The 19,682-nt window shown below is 42.1% G+C and overlaps 1 protein-coding gene across 1 annotated transcript in view; it reads left to right on the top strand.

The window, feature by feature from the left end:
• LOC124803378 (neuronal acetylcholine receptor subunit alpha-7-like) overlaps positions 1-19,682 on the top strand; it is a 615,218-nt gene that overhangs the window by 514,103 nt on the left and 81,433 nt on the right. Inside the window, exon 2 of the mRNA XM_047264566.1 lies at positions 18,463-18,617. Within this exon, the coding sequence (XP_047120522.1) occupies positions 18,463-18,617 (155 nt within the window). The remainder of the gene's footprint in view (positions 1-18,462; positions 18,618-19,682) is intronic.

Below are 19,682 nucleotides of genomic sequence, written 5' to 3'. Positions count from 1 at the left end.
CCTTAAGATGTGCTGGGAAAACTCCTTTTAGCCATTTCATAAATATCATTGGGTGCAACCCTCCTTTCGGTCTAAATTTCTGCCCTGTATTATTTTGGACGCACCGATTATCACTGCTCATCAATGTAACGACCTTACCTCCCACAATGGCTAAGGTGGCGTTGCTAATTCGTTTATTAATTTCTTCTGTCTTGCTCTCCAATTGCTGCTCTCCCTGTTGTAACTGCCTGACCTCCATTTCAACCCTCTTGTTATCCTCTTCTCATTGCACGGCTATGGCATTTCTCAGATTGACAGCTAGTTGGTTTTGCCTATCTCCTATCCCCTTAACCGCATCATTGCATTGTTTCTGCATCTGCGCCACCTCGGCGATTCGATGATTGCAATTTGTTTCCACTTCGTTGATTCTTTCTCCCAATTCGGCTTTCATTTCTTCAATATCGTCTTCTATCTTTTTTGTTAACTTTCCTTCCACCTTCTCCACGTCTCCCTGGACTTGGTCTATACTCTTCTGCAGCTTATTCTCTCTCTCGTTGATATCCATTTTCAACTGTTCTTGTAGCTCCTGTATTTCCTTCTTCAGATTACATTCCATCTTCATCTGCGATGTTTTGATCTCCTGTGCTATAGTTTCTTGCAAATCTTCCTTTAATGATTTGCGAAATATTTCTTCCCTTTCTCTAGCTTCTTGTGCACTCTTCTCTAACGATGCGTTAGTTTCTTGTAAACGCTTCTCTAACGATTCTCTTGTTTCTTGTGAATTCTTCTCTAATGATGCGTTAGTTTCTTGTAAACGCTTCTCTAACCATTCTCTTGTTTCTTGTGAATTCTTCTCTAACGCTTCTCGGGATATTCTTCCCTCTTCTCTAGTTTCTTGTAAATCTTCCTTTAACGATGCGCTAGTCTTCTTTATCAAGTCTACCAACATCGACCATCTATCGGCATCCTCTGAAACTGGCTTATTTCTCGTCGTTTGTCCCAGTGTCTCGGGATAACTAGTTGAATGTGCTAATGGGCTATCTAATGACAATCCACAATCACTGATTCCTGAATCATCTCTGTCCTCCTGTCCTATCCCTTTCCTTTCAACTACTGCCTCACAAACCTGCTTATCTTCCATAGACATGTTTGATTTATTTTTAATGCACAGGCAAGTAATACAAAATAACCTCTAGTAACTCAAAACACTCCTAATTACCATGAAACTAATCAAACAGTACCTGCAGTCTTTTCAGTTAATCCCCAAAATGACACAACATGCATGAGCACTGAACATTACAATTCTCAAAAACCTAATAATTTCCAATAACAACTTCCACATACACAGTTTATGTAAAAATGTTTTAAACAAGATAATCACAACACTCATAAAATCTATAAATGTAAAATCCCCAAAAACAATGAGCATATCTGTATAATTACCATTTAGACAGTGCAGTGTGCATAAATAAGTATGCTATATTTCAGAGTATGCTTCGCAAATTTTTCGGAAATTACTACAATTGGGCACTTGTCCTAATGTAAATATCAGTTAAAAATTGTTTATTTATCGCAAAGACTGCACACTGCAATTTAATGTTATGTCAACCAGTCGTCTTCACTCACCAACTGACGTTACCGCGAGTCGCGATGTTTTGACGTTTGAGGTGGGTGTGGCACTGTACTGCCGCTGGAGCTGTGTGAGGTTGCGCTGCTGTTGCAAGTTGTCGTAGTTCTCCGTCGGCCACTCCGTGGCGCTGCAGGTGGGCGTAGTTTGTAGTTTGGCCGCTAGGTGCCGGGGCTGCGCTCGGTGTCTCGAAGTCGCGTCGCTCAGCCGGCTGCTCCGTGGTGGGATGTCGTGTGAAATCACCTCGCGGATTGAAGCTCTTTGGTGCAACTGCTACACAGGTCTGCGTGACGTCACTCAATAATTGCGTCGCCACAATACATTGTCGCCCGCATAGCAGTTTATGGGTCCACACGAAGCTGTCTGATTTTCACTATTCAAAAAGCAATTTCAGTCAAAATACTACCGCTAAACACTTCTTTAAAAACTTTCGTGACGAATTCTTGGCTCGTTTTGCTATTTTACTGTTCACACGTGTCTTTCTTTGGCGTTCACTTTTCACAGTTTTTCGCGCGGATTTATGCATTTGCACATTATAACACAGTTTATTGACACTATTGTTCTATTTAATATGGCAAGAAAAAACAGCTTAGTCACAATCGTAAGATATTATTACTTCGTATTGTTCAAAAATGCACTGTTCCTTGTCGCGATTATCTGTCCCAATCCAACATTGAAAAAAAATATTCTCTCACGTTAAGCAAGATAAAATTACCTATTGTTCTTTGCGATTCGTCCGAAAATTGCACTTGTCCTTTCACGGTAAGCCAAGGGTGTAACAAACACTCCGGTTTAATCTTCTTGACTTATCCCGCTCGATCGGGATCTGAATAGCAGCCCAAACAGATATTAATTAATGTGACCGTGTACCTAATGGGGCTGGCAATCGGATTGGACTGCTACGGAGATGTTACATTCCATTCTGTCCTTCTCAAATGCTGTAATAATAAAATGTCTGGTGGCAAGAAGAACAACAATACAGCTTCATCAATCAACGACCTATATTCATCACAAAAACACCAAAATAAGGAGACAGCCACTGCCTTCGTCTTACAGAGTTAATAATGGCTAATCTTAGCACAGGCCTCTTTGTTATTCATTATCGTCACACGCAAATTTTAATCACTGTATCCAACACTGCAATCCAACACTGCAATCCAAATAATGCCGGCGCGGTAGACGCGTAATTACAAATATCGGCACAAAAATGTCACTGAATCACACTAGTAATTATACTTTTTCACTTTCCCGAATATTCCTAACACAAAGGGGTTGAACCGCGGCGATGGCCACTCCCTTTGTCGGTAATTTCTATCAATTGCTGGCTTCTGCTCAGCTCTCTGCCCGCCTCGCGGGAACCTACAACACGCATTGACTTGACTCAACTCTCGCTCTCGCGACCCGACACACTAATCGATAGTTGCCCTGTCGACCTGTGTGAGTGCAAACCTAGTAGTAAGGGCCTGCGGACCCCTTACAACCACTGCCCTGGAACGTACGGCTGTACAGTAGCAACTGAAGGGCCGGAATACAAGTCAGAGGTTTTTCGTTCCCAGACATTTCTGATATCTCAGCTAGCACTCGCAGAATTTTTACAGTAGGAGCAAATTTTCGTTGATAGTTACTTTTTAACAGTTACTTGTGAGAACTTGCTGTAGTGTCTGGGAGTCTAGCGAGAGCAGATGTCGGAAGCCTTCACACGTAGCAGGGTGAGAGTGTCTGTGAGAGCTCAGAGGCCACTCTTAAGCGAGATTTGTCAGTCGTAGTACTGCGCGTGAAGGAAGAGGCTGCAGCCGGCGGCTGTGGCCGAGCGGTTCTACGCGCTTCAGTCCGGAACCGCGCTGCTGCTACGGTCGCAGGTTCGAATCCTGCCTCGAGCATGGATGTGTGTAATGTCCTTAGGTTTAAGTAGTTCTAAGTCTAGGGGACTGATGACCTCAGATGTTGTCCCATAGTGCTCAGAGTCATTTGAACCATTTGAAGAGGCTGCAACGGAAGAGCTTCGGGCTGCAACTGCATTTTCAATACTTTTAGTGGCCAACAAAATACGTTAACTACAATGTTGAATAAGAATGTGCATTAGGCGATAGTGTGATTTTGAAGCATGCAAGAATCTCATCGCAGAGCTTGTGATGAAAGATCAGAAACAATATCTAAATTTTACGAGAAAGACAGCGATTGAGATGGAAGAAATACTTCTTATAATGGGCCACAAAACTGTGAAGCAAGATTGTGTTATGCATAAAATCATTAGCGTTAAAGACTGCTTGTGAAATTAAGATTTCCAGCAACGAGTATGTTTCCCTATTTAATATTTTCTAATATAACAATTACGATGAAATGGAAGTGAGCATATTGCATTGTTGGCCGAGAGGCCCCATCCGGGGAAGTTCGCCCGCTAGTCTCATTTCAGTCGACGCCATATTGGGCGACTTTGCGTGCCGATGATGAGGACGGAATGATGATGAAGACAAGACAACACCAGGTCCACGAGCGGAGAAAATCTCCAACCCAGCCGGGAATCGAAGCCGGACACGATTGCACGGAAGGCAAGCGCTTTACCGCCCAGCTAAGCAGGCGGACGACGATGAAATAACATTATACTAGATTTCACCTTGATACCCATACTCGTTCAGCAGCCAAATAGAGGGGATATTTGATAAATGAAGCATCTCCAGACATACATTTATTTGAACGTTTTTACTTGCATTGACCAGTAAATTCCTGAAGGTCTGTTGTTCAGTATTCAGTATAATAATATAATAAATAAATATCACGTCATAAAAAATACATAGTTGTATTACTTGAAGTTAAACGATAATTTTCCGAATTCAAAAATAGTTCATTTCAAACGCAACTTCACTTGTTCCCTACGTCTAATAATTTGCGTTATAAAACCATTTTGCATTATTCCTTAAATTGCACATAATCTAGTAAATTTCTTGTGTGAAGCTGTTAAAAAATGTAGCTAAGTAAGCCAACAAATTTCGTTTCTTATCTCCGTTCCGATAGTTCAGTAAATATACATTCCAAAGCTCTGGCCTTTCCTCGTACAAATTAATTAAATACGGTCTGTGCGGCTACCCCTGTCGGAGGTTCGAATCCTCCCTCGGGCATGAGTGTGTGTGTCGTCCTTAGCGTAAGTTAGATTAAATAGTGTGTAAGCTTAGGGACCGATGAGCTCGGCAGTTTGGTCCCATAAGACCTTACCACAAATTTCCAATTTAATTAAATACGTAACTTCATCCAGAGCCTACTCCTTGGCAACTTTATAAAACACTTTTTTTGCCTTCATATCACTGACATTCACTTCGCCATGCGTATCCATCGCGACAGTAATATAGGAGTCTGGTCCGAAACGCCTACAGTCATCAGGATTGTGCCGAGCAGACTGCAGTGAAGACGAACTGTTTACGATCGAGAGTCCCATGAAAATATTATTCCCAGTGACATGTTTACTATTCAGAAATACAAAATTGTCTTCGCAGGGCGCTTACAGCTCAGTGGGGCCGTTGGTGTGTGGACTACATCAGCAGTGTAGCAGTCACGCATCCGCCTGGCAGTACTGCCGCGTAGAGGACGGCTCGTGTGGCAACCTTTCGTCACGGCCAGTCGGTGCCTCAAGGTGTCGTAGCCGGCACAGCCCGCAGTGGACACCACCTCTGTGAGTGATCTCTGAAGCTCTCTGGTTGACGAAGACGTGCGCTCAGGATCTTACTCTCCAGCCCAGCCTGAAGTACTCATTGTCAAGCAATGTTCGACCCACGGCCTCCAGGACTAGACCGTCAGCATCAGTGTCTGCTGCAGGAACGGGACGAGCAGCAATTGTGATTGCCACTGACGACAGGGTGTGGCGAATAGCTTCCTGGTACCACTAGTCAAGCCTTCAGTAGGCCAGCAGGTTGATGGCAGTCTCTGCACTCCATGAGAGATGACCTGGAAGTTGGTGTTGCAGCATGCAGAGGCAGAGTCTCTCCAGCGGGATTTGCGTGTCCGTAGATGGTCCTACACGACTATGCATCAGAGGGCGGAATGACATAGCCACCTCTCTCAAAAGCCGGCCGCTGTGGCCGAGCGGTTCTAGGCGCTTCAGTCCGGAACCGCGCTGTTGCTACGGTCGCAGATTCTAATACTGCCTCGGTCATGGATGTTTGTGATGTCCTTAGGTTACTTAGGTTTAAGTACGAGGGTGAGTCAAATGTAAACCTTAATTTTTTTTTAAATATTATTTATTGTGCAGTAGTGGTACAAAGCTGCATCACTTTCCAACATACTCTCCCCCACCCTCAATGCAAGTCCTCCAGCGCTTACAAAGTGCATAAATTCCTTTAGAAAAAAATTCTTTTGGTAGTCCGCACAACCACTCATGCACCGCGTGGCGTACCTCTTCATCAGAACGGAACTTCTTTCCTCCCATTGCGTCTCTGAGTGATCCAAACATACGTAAATCACTTGGGGCAAGGTCTGGTGAGTATGGTGGATGAGGAAGACACTCAAAATGCAGTTCTGTGATTGTTGCAACTGTTCTACGGGCAGTGTGGGGCCTTGCATTGTCATGTTGGAAAAGGACATCTGCCGACAGCAATCCACGTCGCTTTGATTTGATTGCAGGCAGCAGATGATTTTTAGGAGATCTGTGTATGATCCACTGGTGACAGTGGTCCCTCTAGTCATGTAATGCTCCAAAATGACGCCTTTTTCGTCCCAAAAGAGAGTCAGCATCACCTTCACTGCTGATGGTTCTGTTCGAAACTTCTTTGCTTTTGGTGATGAGGAATGGCGCCATTCCTTGCTCGCTCTCTTTGTTTCCGTTTTGGTCGAAGTGAACCCAAGTTTCGTCCCCAGTAACGATTCTTGCAAGGAAGCCATCACCTTCTTGTTCAAAGCGCCGAAGAAGTTCTTCACAAGCATCAACACGTCGTTCTCTCATTTCAGGAGTCAGCTGCTGTGGCACCCATCTTGCAGACATTTTGTGAAACTGGAGCACATCATGCACAATGTGGTATGCTGACCCATGACTAATCTGTAAACATGCTGCAGTGTCATTCAGGGTCACTCGGCGGTTTTCCTTCACTATGGCTTCAACTGCTGCAATGTTCTGTGGAGTCACAACTCTTTGTGCCTGACCTAGACGAGGAGCATCTTCCACTGAAGTCACACCATTTGCGAACTTCCTTCTCCATTCGTAGACTTGCTGCTGTGACAAACGTGCATCGCCTTACTGAACCTTCATTCGTCGATGAATTTCAATAGGTTTCACACCTTCACTACGCAAAAACCGAGTAACAGAACGCCGTTCTTCCCTGGTGCAAGTCGCAAGTGAGGCGGCTATCTTTATACTGATACTGCGACGGTGTGTGTGCATCCGCACTATGCTGTCACCTACAAGACATTCTATACGATGTTTCTAGCACGCTTACCAACTTAACAGGATAACGGCGCGCAAGATTTGTTATTACAAATTTAAGGTTTTCATTTGACTCACCCTCGTAGTTCTTAGTCTAGGGGACCGATGAGCTTAGTGTTTGGAGCCGTTTGAATTTGAACCTCTCTCCACAGAATAGCTGCGACTGAGATTATTGATTAACAAAAGTGTAGTACATATGTTGACGCTTTCTGTGCGCTCTGTTACAATAGAGTAGCAAAGATGTCATGAGAAATAATTTTCTCGTTGGTCATCTCTCCTAGTGGCTTCAGACTCTCGTAGCTTCATCTCTCAGGTGTTCTTTTCTGCTACGTCAGTGGCTGAATAGTTACCGTTGAGATGTATCTAGGCTTTCTTGTGACACTCTGTTCTGTCACCAATACGACGGTACCTTTCTGTTGCCATGATGTCACTGTGCATCATTTGCAGACTTATGCCCTCGGCCGGACCACGTGTCTCAATCCCTTCCGCGTTCACCTCGACCTGTTCGGCATTTCCTACTAGTTGGCAGTCTGCCGGTCATTGACTTACGTGGTTTGGCTTCCGGCGTCGCCGGTGAAAAACTTAAACAAATTTTTAGTGTTTTAATGTTTGACAGTACACGTTTGTGGAACAGTTAGCTGCAGCGTCCATCAGGTGCAATGGATGCAGCGCTAGTTTCACATTCATAAACGTAGCATCGAGTCTCCTCTGTCACAATTTTTTTTCGTTTATTTATTCTATATAATACGTCTATGAAGTTTGTTCTTCGCTGCTTTTCATCGTTTCAGTCTAGAACTTTCTAAATGAGCTTACTGCTCGTGTTGTTCGTGTAGTTAGTAAAATGTCTGATTTCTTCACTATAAACCTTGCCACGGCCACATATTATGTCTCTAAAAACGCAGTTTCGTGAGTACGTTCATTTAATGTGCGCCTGAGTACGGTAAAATGCATTAACAAGATGTGGTATAGTAAAAACTATGAAATACACCACAAATCCTGGACACAATATGGCCGCTCCGTCCTCGCCGAGTGCTCTAGCGCTCCTGACAATGCCGTTATAGCTTTTCTTGCTTGACAGTGGGAGTTACGGCGAGCAGCTCTCAAGAGATGGAGGTTACAGTCTATACTAGAGGTGTAAACTTGCAGCGTGTTGTTATCTCAGATCTTCCCTCATTCTCGGAAACTGCCGGCGGGCTGACTCTCAGCGCTGTCTACATGTCATGTAGTACTCGCAAAAGCTCTCTGAGTGTGAAAACCTCTCACGCGTATACCTAACGGAAGACACACAGAACGCCACTTTGGTTGTGTTTTGAATCTGGCCTAAGGCTCGCACTTAGTTTGTTTTCAAAACGAATCAACCAAATTAATTATAAATTTTGTGCAGGTGGTGCTCCGCAGCTTGACAGTATTAGAAAAAAAATCATATTTAAAAACCAGCAAGAGATGCAGATGATATTAATCATACTGACTACAAGTTTCGATCAACCGACCATCATCAAATGGTTCAAATGGCTCTAAGCACTATGGGACTTAACATCTGAGGTAATCAGTCCCCTAGACTTAGAATTACTTAAACCTAACTAACCTAAGGATATCACACACATCCATACCCGAGACAGAATTCGAACCTGCGACCGTAGTAGCCGCGTGGTTTCGGACTGGAGCGCCTAGAACCGCTCGGCCACAGCTGCCGGCCCGACCATCATCAGGTGATACAAAATTATTTGTGCGCGTATATGGTATCGTTCAGAGGCGTCAAGAAATAAAATAAAAACAGCAGCCTGCTTCACTGACACTGCCACCATTACTAAAACATATTGATACAGTCGACAGCAAAATGCATTAATGCAATTAATTAGTCTTCGCACACTGTCTACAGTCAAATTCCATTCTCTTGTGTAGAGTGCGCTCTCCATATATACACTGCCTGAGAAGAAAGTGTAGGGCCCAGAAGGAAGCAGGAAATAAAATGAAACTTCACAGGTTGGGATGGTATACGATGCTACTTCAGTGATAACAAAATCGATTCAAATTTACAAAGAACTCGACAGTATGAACCCATTTACGAATATGACGTTACACCCCTCCTGGCCTGGATTGGGTTGGAAAGGGTCTGATTAAGCCATTGTACACTCTTCTAAGGTAAGCTGGTTCAAATGGCTCTGAGCACTATGGGACTTAACTACTGTGGTCATCAGTCCCCTAGAACTTAGAACTACTTAAACCTAACTAACCTAAGGACATCACACACATCCATGCCCGAGGCAGGATTCGAACCTGCGACCGTAGCAGTCGCGCGGTTCCGGACTGCGCAAGGCAAGCTGGCCTGTAGCTGTTGTAACTAATCCTTTGATATCCCAGGTGCTGGTAATGGGACAGAGTTGACATCCTGGATTCTCCCACACATTTTCTACCAGAGATGGATTCTGAGATTTTCTGGCCATGGGAATACCTCAATACCATGCAGACAGTTCATACAGAAGCGTGCTATGTGTGGACGACGACTGTCCTGTTGAAAAATGGCACAACGATTCCCTCACATGAAGGGCAACACATGAGGATACACCATGTCGGTGCCATACCATTGTGCCATCAGACAGTTCCCTCATTTAATAACAGTGATCTCAAGTCATACCTGATGGCTCCCCACACCAGGACGCCAGGATTACCGCCGGGCCTCTTCAAGAATGGCACCTCTCCCCAGTCTCCGTGATGCTTGCCGATGAGGGACGTCTGGGAGAGCGTTGAACCATTCATCATCAGTCTATGTGTCCTGGTCAAGGCATCACTCCAAATACAGCCAACTGTTTTGCGTTATTAACGGCAGCCTACACTTGGGACGATAATTCCCTAGTATGGCTACTGGTAGACCCTGAACTATGGTGCGGGGTGATACAGAATGTTGCAGGGAGTCCATTATTTGTTCTCGGATGGCAGGCGCAGATATGAAGGAGTTACGAAGTGCGTGGTGCACAATACGGCGATTCTCCCTTTTGGTGGTCAAACATGGCGGACTCCTTTGATCAACATTAAAGACGCGCAATTACCTTGACGAAGAATATGCCTACTCTTATGATACCATGCTGTCCTACATTGGTCTACTGTCACATCCAAATACTTCATAAATCTGAATAGTGCCCGATTCGACCAGCCGACGAAATGAAGTTCCACAATTAGATCCCTTCCAAACACTGTCAGGTGCTGATAACACTATCACAGACGAGTACACTGCATCTGCGTGTTATTATATTTCTGTTCAAAAGAAGAATTTAACGTTTTTCAAGCTGGTAATATTAAACTCGTTATTATTGAATTAGTGTGTGTAGTGTCTCTGTGTACGTGTGAAGGAAACCATCTTGATGGGCGTCGACTTCTTCCACAGTATACGTAATTTTGTACACGTAGCCTAGTTAATCTCGTGATGAAGAAGCAGCTGCCGACTCCGACAGTTGCCTGTAAAATTCTTGAAATATAAGAGAAAGAAAACTTCTGTAGGATCTTCTAGAATTGTAACACTGCCATTCGCATTTAGTCATTCGATGGTTGGCTGCGAGTGAAATGAGTACTTTTTAGAAGAGAAAACTTTATCTATTCTTTTGACCGTGTTATGGAAGCAGGTTCTACAGCAAACATCGACCACCAAATGTTCGAAGTCCTATACAAGCGTGTAGTACATAATGGTTCATCACAGACTCCTTTGATCAACATTAATTACGCGCAGTTAACTTTGAAATGCAACAGATTGTATTATGAGTGTTACGAAACTCCACATTAACATTAAAAATCGCTTGTGAATCTCAAAAAACACAAATTATCCAACATGGCGGCTAACAATGACTGTTTCATTGCACACACTTCCTACGCGTCCTCTTGTTATCCTGTCTCGTAACAAAGTCCAGTCACATTCCGATATTCTTACTTTTCTTCGCTCGCCATGTAGCAACGCAGAGTCAAGGAACAAACATTTCGGTCGCGCAGGCCAAACGCGCCACCTCGCGATATGTATATTCACTTTGAGCGATCACTCAACTTCTGACGCTGTTCTCGTCCCCCCCCCCCCCCCCCCCCGTACCCTACCTGGCCTGATAACAAAACTAAACATGAACAAAATTAACATACTCTGGTGGCCATTCTATTCGCTACAGAGAATTGCAACTCTAATCGTTTATATGCCCATTAATGGTGTGTATGTATACGAAGTTACAGGGAGATTTGACTATGCCTTTTGGGTTCTTCACTATTTTAGTGAGGCAGTTTAGTGTCTTTCACTTATCGATGGTTCCACACGATCTTTCCCCAGTTGCTTAAGATGGACTTAGACCTTCTGCAATAGGGTAATAATAAAGAGATAAAAGCCTGGGCATGCACATGATGCGTCGAACATTAGTCCACTCTTTATTAGATCTTCGTCCTGTGGCTAGCAGTTCGCCACACATGAGACAGAATTTTGAGGCGCTCTTCCTGAGGTGTACATTTTATCAAACTACATATAAATGGTAAACATACAGTCCATCGTAACAAAACCATATTGCAAACCTTCTTGAAAATCTTACCACTTGACGTCTTTCCCCAGATTAGATTAGATTAGATTAGCTTTACTTTCATTCTAATTGATCCGTAGTGAGGAGGTCGTCCAGGATGTTGAACATGTCAAAAAAAAAACAACAATACATGACAAATATTTACAACTCAAGCAAATAAGCTAATGTACCATTCCACAGGTCCCAAGTGGCATGGTCGTCATTTTTTAATGAACGTTATATGAAAGAATCATTTTACAAATACTAATGCACTGAATTTAAAACAAAAAAAGTTTTTTATTTATTTACAAGGTAATAAACATGTAATACAACTACTAGATACTTATTTACAATGAACATATTACTGCACTGAACTGGTGCAGAAGTTATATAATACATCAGTTGGTTCTACTGAGAAATTCATCAATTGATTAGAAGGAGTTGGCCACCAATAAATCCTTTAGGCTTCTCTTAAACTGAATTTCATTGGTTGTCAAGCTTTTTATGGCTGCTGGCAGGTTATTGAAAATGTGTGTTCCTGAATGATGCACACCTTTTTGTACAAGACTAAGTGACTTTAAATCCTTGTGAAGATTATTCTTATTTCTAGTATTGATTTCATGAATTGAGCTGTTGGTTTGAAAAAGTGATATATTTTAATGACAATTTTCATTAAGGAAGAAATATATTGGGAAGCAGTAGTTAGTATCCCTAGTTCGCTAAACAGGCTTCTGCAGGATGTTCTTGTGTTCACACCACATATAACTCTTACTGCACGTTTTTGTGCCCGGAAAACTTGAGCTTGGCTTGATGAATTACCCCAAAAAATAATCCCATATGACATTATGGAATGAAAGTAAGCATAGTATGCCAGCTTTTTCATTTTTATATCCCCTGTGTCTGACACAATTCGCATTGCAAATAGAGATTTGTTAAGATGCTTCAGAAGTTCTGTGGTGTGCTCGTCCCAGTTGAATTTATTATCAAGCTGTAATCCCAAGAATTTAACACTGTCCACTTCTTCTATCTACGTGTCATTGTATGTTAGCAATATACTCGTGGGACACCCCTTACAAGTTCTGGACTGCATGTAGTGTGTTTCTTCAAAGTTTAGTGACAAAGAATTGGCTAGGAACCAGTGATTAATGTCCACAGATCTTTTATTAGCTGACCTTTCTAAGACTGCACTTGATTTGGTATTTATTGCAATGTTTGTATCATCAAAAAGAAAACGAACTTGGCTTCTGGTAATGTTACTGATGAAAGGTCATTGATATACACAAGAATAGGTAAGGACCCTAAAATGGAACCTTGTGGGAACCCACCTGTAATTAGTTCCCAGTTGGATGATGCCTGATAGCTTGATACATGTCTCTTTCCTAATAACATCCTTTGTTTCCTGCCAGAGATATAAGATTTGAACCATTTTGCAGCATTTCCTGTTACACTATAATATTCTAATTTACTTAAAAGGATATTGTGATTTACACAGTCAAATGCCTTTGACAGATAACAAAATATACCAGTTGCCTGCAATTTTTTGTCTAATGAATTAAGTACATTTTCACTGTAAGTGTAGATAGTCTTCTCAAGATCAGAACACTTTAGAAATCCGAACTGTGAGTTTGACAGTGCGTTATTTGAGATAAGATTGTTATAAAGCTGATTGTGCATTGCTTTTTCTAAAATTTTTGAGAATGCTGGCAAAAGTGAAATTGGACGGAAATTTGATGCTATTTCCCTATCTGCCTTCTTAAACAGTGGCTTAACTCCATCATATTTTAACCATTCAGAGAATATTCCACTGATAAATGACTGGTTACACAGATAGCTTAATATGTTACTTAACTCAGAATCACATTCTAGATGTTTTTGATTTTAAAGATTTTATGATGGATATCCCCCCCCCCCCCCCCCATGAACCATGGACCTTGCCGTTGGTAAGGAGGCTTGCGTGCCTCAGCGATACAGATAGCCGTACCGTAGGTGCAACCACAACGGAGGGGTATCTGTTGAGAGGCCAGACAAACGTGTGGTTCCTGAAGAGGGGCAGCAGCCTTTTCAGTAGTTGCAAGGGCGACAGTCTGGATGATAGACTGATCTGGCCTTGTAACAATAACCAAAACGGCCTTGCTGTGCTGGTACTGCGAACGGCTGAAAGCAAGGGGAAACTACAGCCGTAATTTTTCCCGAGGGCATGCAGCTTTACTGTATGATTACATGATGATGGCGTCCTCTTGGGTAAAATATTCCGGAGGTAAAATAGTCCCCCATTCGGATCTCCGGGCGGGGACTACTCAAGAGGATGTCGTTATCAGGAGAAAGAAAACTGGCGTTCTACGGATCGGAGCGTGGAATGTCAGATCCCTTAATCGGGCAGGTAGGTTAGAAAATTTAAAAAGGGAAATGGATAGGTTGAAGTTAGATATAGTGGGAATTAGTGAAGTTCGGTGGCAGGAGGAACAAGACTTCTGGTCAGGTGACTACAGGGTTATAAACACAAAATCAAATAGGGGTAATGCAGGAGTAGGTTTAATAATGAATAGGAAAATAGGAATGCGGGTAAGCTACTACAAACAGCATAGTGAACGCATTATTGTGGCCAAGATAGACATGAAGCCCACACCTACTACAGTAGTACAAGTTTATATGCCAACTAGCTCTGCAGATGACGAAGAAATTGAAGAAATGCATGATGAAATAAAAGAAATTGTTCAGATTGTGAAGGGAGACGAAAATTTAATAGTCATGGGTGACTGGAATTCGAGTGTAGGAAAAGGGAGAGAGGGAAACATAGTAGGTGAATATGGATTGGGGGGACAGAAATGAAAGAGGAAGCCGCCTGGTAGAATTTTGCACAGAGCACAACATAATCATAACTAACACTTGGTTTAAGAATCATGAAAGAAGGTTGTATAAATGGAAGAACCCTGGAGATACTAAAAGGTATCAGATAGATTATATAATGGTAAGACAGAGATTTAGGAACCAGGTTTTAAATTGTAAAACATTTCCAGGGGCAGATGTGGACTCTGACCACAATCTATTGGTTATGACCTGTAGATTAAAACTGAAGAAACTGCAAAAAGGTGGGAATTTAAGGAGATGAGACCTGGATAAACTAAAAGAACCAGAAGTTGTACAGAGATTCAGGGAGATCATAAGGGAGCAATTGACAGGAATGGGGGAAATAAATACAGTAGAAGAAGAATGGGTAGCTTTGAGGGATGAAGTAGTGAAGGCAGCAGAGTATCAAGTAGGTAAAAAGACGAGGGCTAGTAGAAATCCTTGGGTAACAGAAGAAATATTGAATTTAATTGATGAAAGGAGAAAATATAAAAATGCAGTAAGTGAAACAGGCAAAAAGGAATACAAACGTCTCAAAAATGAGATCGACAGGAAGTGCAAAATGGCTAAGCAGGGATGGCTAGAGGACAAATGTAAGGATGTAGAGGCCTATCTCACTAGGGGTAAGATAGATACCGCCTACAGGAAAATTAAAGAGACCTTTGGAGATAAGAGAACGACTTGTATGAATATCAAGAGCTCAGATGGAAACCCAGTTCTAAGCAAAGAAGGGAAAGCAGAAAGGTGGAAGGAGTATATAGAGGGTCTATACAAGGGCGATGTACTTGAGGACAATATTATGGAAATGGAAGAGGATGTAGATGAAGATGAAATGGGAGATACGATACTGCGTGAAGAGTTTGACAGAGCACTGAAAGACCTGAGTCGAAACAAGGCCCCCGGAGTAGACAATATTCCATTGGAACTACTGACGGCCGTGGGAGAGCCAGTCATGACAAAACTCTACCATCTGGTGAGCAAGATGTATGAAACAGGCGAAATACCCTCAGACTTCAAGAAGAATATAATAATTCCAATCCCAAAGAAAGCAGGTGTTGACAGATGTGAAAATTACCGAACTATCAGCTTAATAAGTCACAGCTGCAAAATACTAACACGAATTCTTTACAGACGAATGGAAAAACTAGTAGAAGCCAACCTCGGGGAAGATCAGTTTGGATTCCGTAGAAACACTGGAACACGTGAGGCAAAACTGACCTTACGACTTATCTTAGAAGAAAGATTAAGGAAAGGCAAACCTACGTTTCTAGCATTTGTAGACTTAGAGAAAGCTTTTGACAATGTTGACTGGAATACTCTCTTTCAAATTCTAAAGGTGGCAGGGGTAAAATACAGGGAGCGAAAGGCTATTTACAATTTGTACAGAAACCAGATGGCAGTTATAAGAGTCGAGGGACATGAAAGGGAAGCAGTGGTTGGGAAGGGAGTAAGACAGGGTTGTAGCCTCTCCCCGATGTTGTTCAATCTGTATATTGAGCAAGCAGTAAAGGAAACAAAAGAAAAATTCGGAGTAGGTATTAAAATTCATGGAGAAGAAATAAAAACTTTGAGGTTCGCTGATGACATTGTAATTCTGTCAGAGACAGCAAAGGACTTGGAAGAACAGTTGAATGGAATGGACAGTGTCTTGAAAGGAGGATGTAAGATGAACATCAACAAAAGCAAAACAAGGATAATGGAATGTAGTCTAATTAAATCGGGTGATGCTGAGGGAATTAGATTAGGAAATGAGGCACTTAAAGTAGTAAAGGAGTTTTGCTATTTGGGGAGCAAAATAACTGATGATGGTCGAAGTAGAGAGGATATAAAATGTAGGCTGGCAATGGCAAGGAAAGCGTTTCTGAAGAAGAGAAATTTGTTAACATCCAGTATTGATTTAAGTGTCAGGAAGTCATTTCTGAAAGTATTCGTATGGAGTGTAGCCATGTATGGAAGTGAAACATGGACGATAAATAGATTGGACAAGAAGAGAATAGAAGCTTTCGAAATGTGGTGCTACAGAAGAATGCTGAAGATTAGATGGGTAGATCACATAACTAATGAGGAGGTATTGAATAGGATTGGGGAGGAGAGAAGTTTGTGGCACAACTTGACCAGAAGAAGGGATCGGTTGGTAGGACATGTTCTGAGGCATCAAGGGATCACCAATTTAGTATTGGAGGGCAGCGTGGAGGGTAAAAATCGTAGAGGGAGACCAAGAGATGAACACACTAAGCAGATTCAGAAGGATGTAGGTTGCAGTAGGTACTGGGAGATGAAAAAGCTTGCACAGGATAGAGTAGCATGGAGAGCTGCATCAAACCAGTCTCAGGACTGAAGACCACAACAACAACAACATGATGGATATTATTTCTGCTGGGGTAGTGAGGGTCACATTCATATTATGTCTGGTCTGAGATATTCCATAGCAGCATCTACAGAACCTGACAACCCCATCTTGTCAGTACCAATTATAAAATGTTTGTTAAAAAGTTCTGCAACACTATACACGTCTGACACCAATGTATCATTTACTCTTAATGCTATTTGTCCCTCTTTGTGTCTGGTTCTACCTGCCTCCTCCTTCACTATATCCCAATAGTCTTTATTTTGTTATCTGATATGACTATCTTTTCCTTGTAATATATTTGCCTTGATGTCCATATTACAGTCTATAATATTTTGCAGTATTTCTTGTAATGTGCTATAGCATCAACATCGGAACTGTTTCGGATTGACAGATACAGTTTTCTTTTTGTTTTACAAGATACCCCTATTTCTTGAGTAATCCATGTCTTCTCAGTAGACTTTGCTCTAACCTTGGTAAGTTTTGGGGGAAAACAGTGTTCGAATAAGGTAAGCACTTTATTAGCAAAGGTGTTATATTTTTCATTCATGCCATGAGCACTGTAAACATCAGTCCAGTGAATGTCTCTGAGGAGTGTCCTAAGATAATCAATTTTGATTATTGATTTCCCTCTTGAGCTCAGATTTAACAGATTTTATACCCTCTTCAGTATTAACATTTAACAGAAGAACTGCATGTCATGGTCTGAGAGGCCATTGACTATTGGTTTTGTAATATAATTTTGTTCGTTGGACTTTTCTATAAAGATAGTATCAATCGCTGTTTGTGAGCAATTGGCTACCCTAGTGGTGAATTTTACAGTGGGAATTAAGTTGAATGATAGTGTTACTAACTCAAATAGGTTCTTATTGGGAGAGTCTTTAAGGAAATCTACATTGAAATCACCAGAAACCACTATTTCTTTGTTTCTGGATGTTAAATGGGACATTACAGCTTCAAGGTGGTTTACGAACAGATTAAAGTTACCTGCAGGTGCTCGATATACACTTATTATTATGAAGGATTTTATGTGAAATTCTGCTTCTGTTGCACATGCTTCCATATGCTGTTCTAGGCAAAATTTATGAAATAGTAATGCAAAATGTCTCTTTGTCCACGTACTTTAACCTACAGAACACACCTTATGGCAGCAGTGTTCCATCCCGCAACCAATCTAAAATTGTCACATGTACTGACTGATATGGTCACAGGCTAATACCCACTGATATCAGGGGTACATGTACTGATATGTTGAAAACGATATAGCAACAGAGCAACGTGCAGGCACGTGGTGTTCTCATGTATAAATTGATTATGTGGGTGAAAAGACAATCCCAGTAACACAACGCGTACCATAGCACAAAATGTATCGAGATTATGGTGCACGGAATACAAAACTAAGTAACTTTCTATCGTCATCAGGTTACCTTCCATTCGGAAAGTGGATGAACTCAGCGACTGTATGTGACATAAATTACAGAGCGCAGCAATCAGTAGTCCTTTTTACATTTCATTATGCAAATCCAGATTTCGGATGGTAGCTATTTTTTATTCTCAATGGATGTAAGTTCCTGTTGTTCGGGCGTCAGTCACAGTTCTTCAAAGAACTGTGACTGACGGCCGAACAACAGGGACTTACGTACATTGAGAATTACAAAATAGCTACTAAATATCGTTGTTTATTTCTGGTACTCCTCAAGACCAGGCACTTGATGCATGATGTTGGTTGTTGCAGGACGAGAAAAATCAAATCCTCACAACGAATTGCTGGCTGACGCAGATCTGGACGGACCACCACCTCAAGTGGAACGTGTCCGATTTCGCAGGCATCAAGGTGATACGTGTGCCCTTCCAGCGCGTCTGGCGGCCGGACATCATTCTTTACAACAAGTGAGTATCAGCGACCGTGCTCGAATTTTTGAAATCCTGCATTCATAATACGGTGTCGCTGTTCTTAAATAAACGAAGCCAACGAGGAAACCGATCACTCTGATTTGTTCCTAACTGAAGTGGGATGATCTCAAACAGTTTCAGTCATGTTCTGCAAAAAAAAAGGATAGCGACAATTCATAATTATTGTTTAGTTTGAGCGTAGCTCAATCTCCTTCACACAACGTAGTAAAGTAGACGGGTTAGTCCTCTGAAAAAGTTTAAATCGTTTTGTCTAAATTTAGACATCGATCATACGTACGGGCTGAATTACTGAAATTCTGTCATCTTTTCTAGAAACTTGACTGATTAATTTTTGACAAGTCATGATGTACAGGGTGATTTTAATTAAACTTTTGTTACTTGAGGCAGTGTAACGGAAATCTATTTACCGTAATGGTATGCAACTTTATAGGAATGATGTTTAGACTGTGCGTTGCAGAATTTGCATTGTTACTAGTATTAGTAGCCAACGGCCTTGCCGCAGTGATAACACCGGTTCCCGTCATATCACCGACGTTAAGCGCTGTCGGGCTGGGCTAGCACTTGGATTGGTGACCATCCGATCTGCCGAGCGCTGTTGGCAAGCGGGGTACACTCAGCCCTTGTGAGGCAAACTGAGGAGCTACTTGATTGAGAAGTAGCAGCTCCGGTCTCGGAACTGACATAGGCCGGGAGAGCAGTGTGCTGACCTCATGCTCCTCTATATCCGCATCCAGTGATTCATATGAGCTGAGGATGACACCGCAGCCGGTCAGTACCGTTGAGCTTTCATGGCCTGTTCGGGAGTAGTTAAGTTTTTTTTTAAATTTTTTATTTATTTATTTTTTTTTAGTTCAATGACCTACCGTTAGGCCCCAGTTGAAACACAAGCAGCAGTGTGTATCAAAGCTGTAGATTGTCAAAATGCGTCTGGGCAGGTTGAGCAGGGCTTTACTAGTAGAGCTGTTTTGCCGAAACAACAGCAACAGTGCTGCTACTCTAACTGAGTATCGATGCATTAAAGGAAAACGGAGCGGTAACCTT

Source organism: Schistocerca piceifrons, chromosome 1 (assembly GCF_021461385.2).
Source record: "Schistocerca piceifrons isolate TAMUIC-IGC-003096 chromosome 1, iqSchPice1.1, whole genome shotgun sequence".
Taxonomy (NCBI): domain Eukaryota; kingdom Metazoa; phylum Arthropoda; class Insecta; order Orthoptera; family Acrididae; genus Schistocerca; species Schistocerca piceifrons.
The sequence above is the reverse complement of the archived record's forward strand: the minus strand, read 5'-3'. Positions and strand labels throughout refer to the sequence as shown.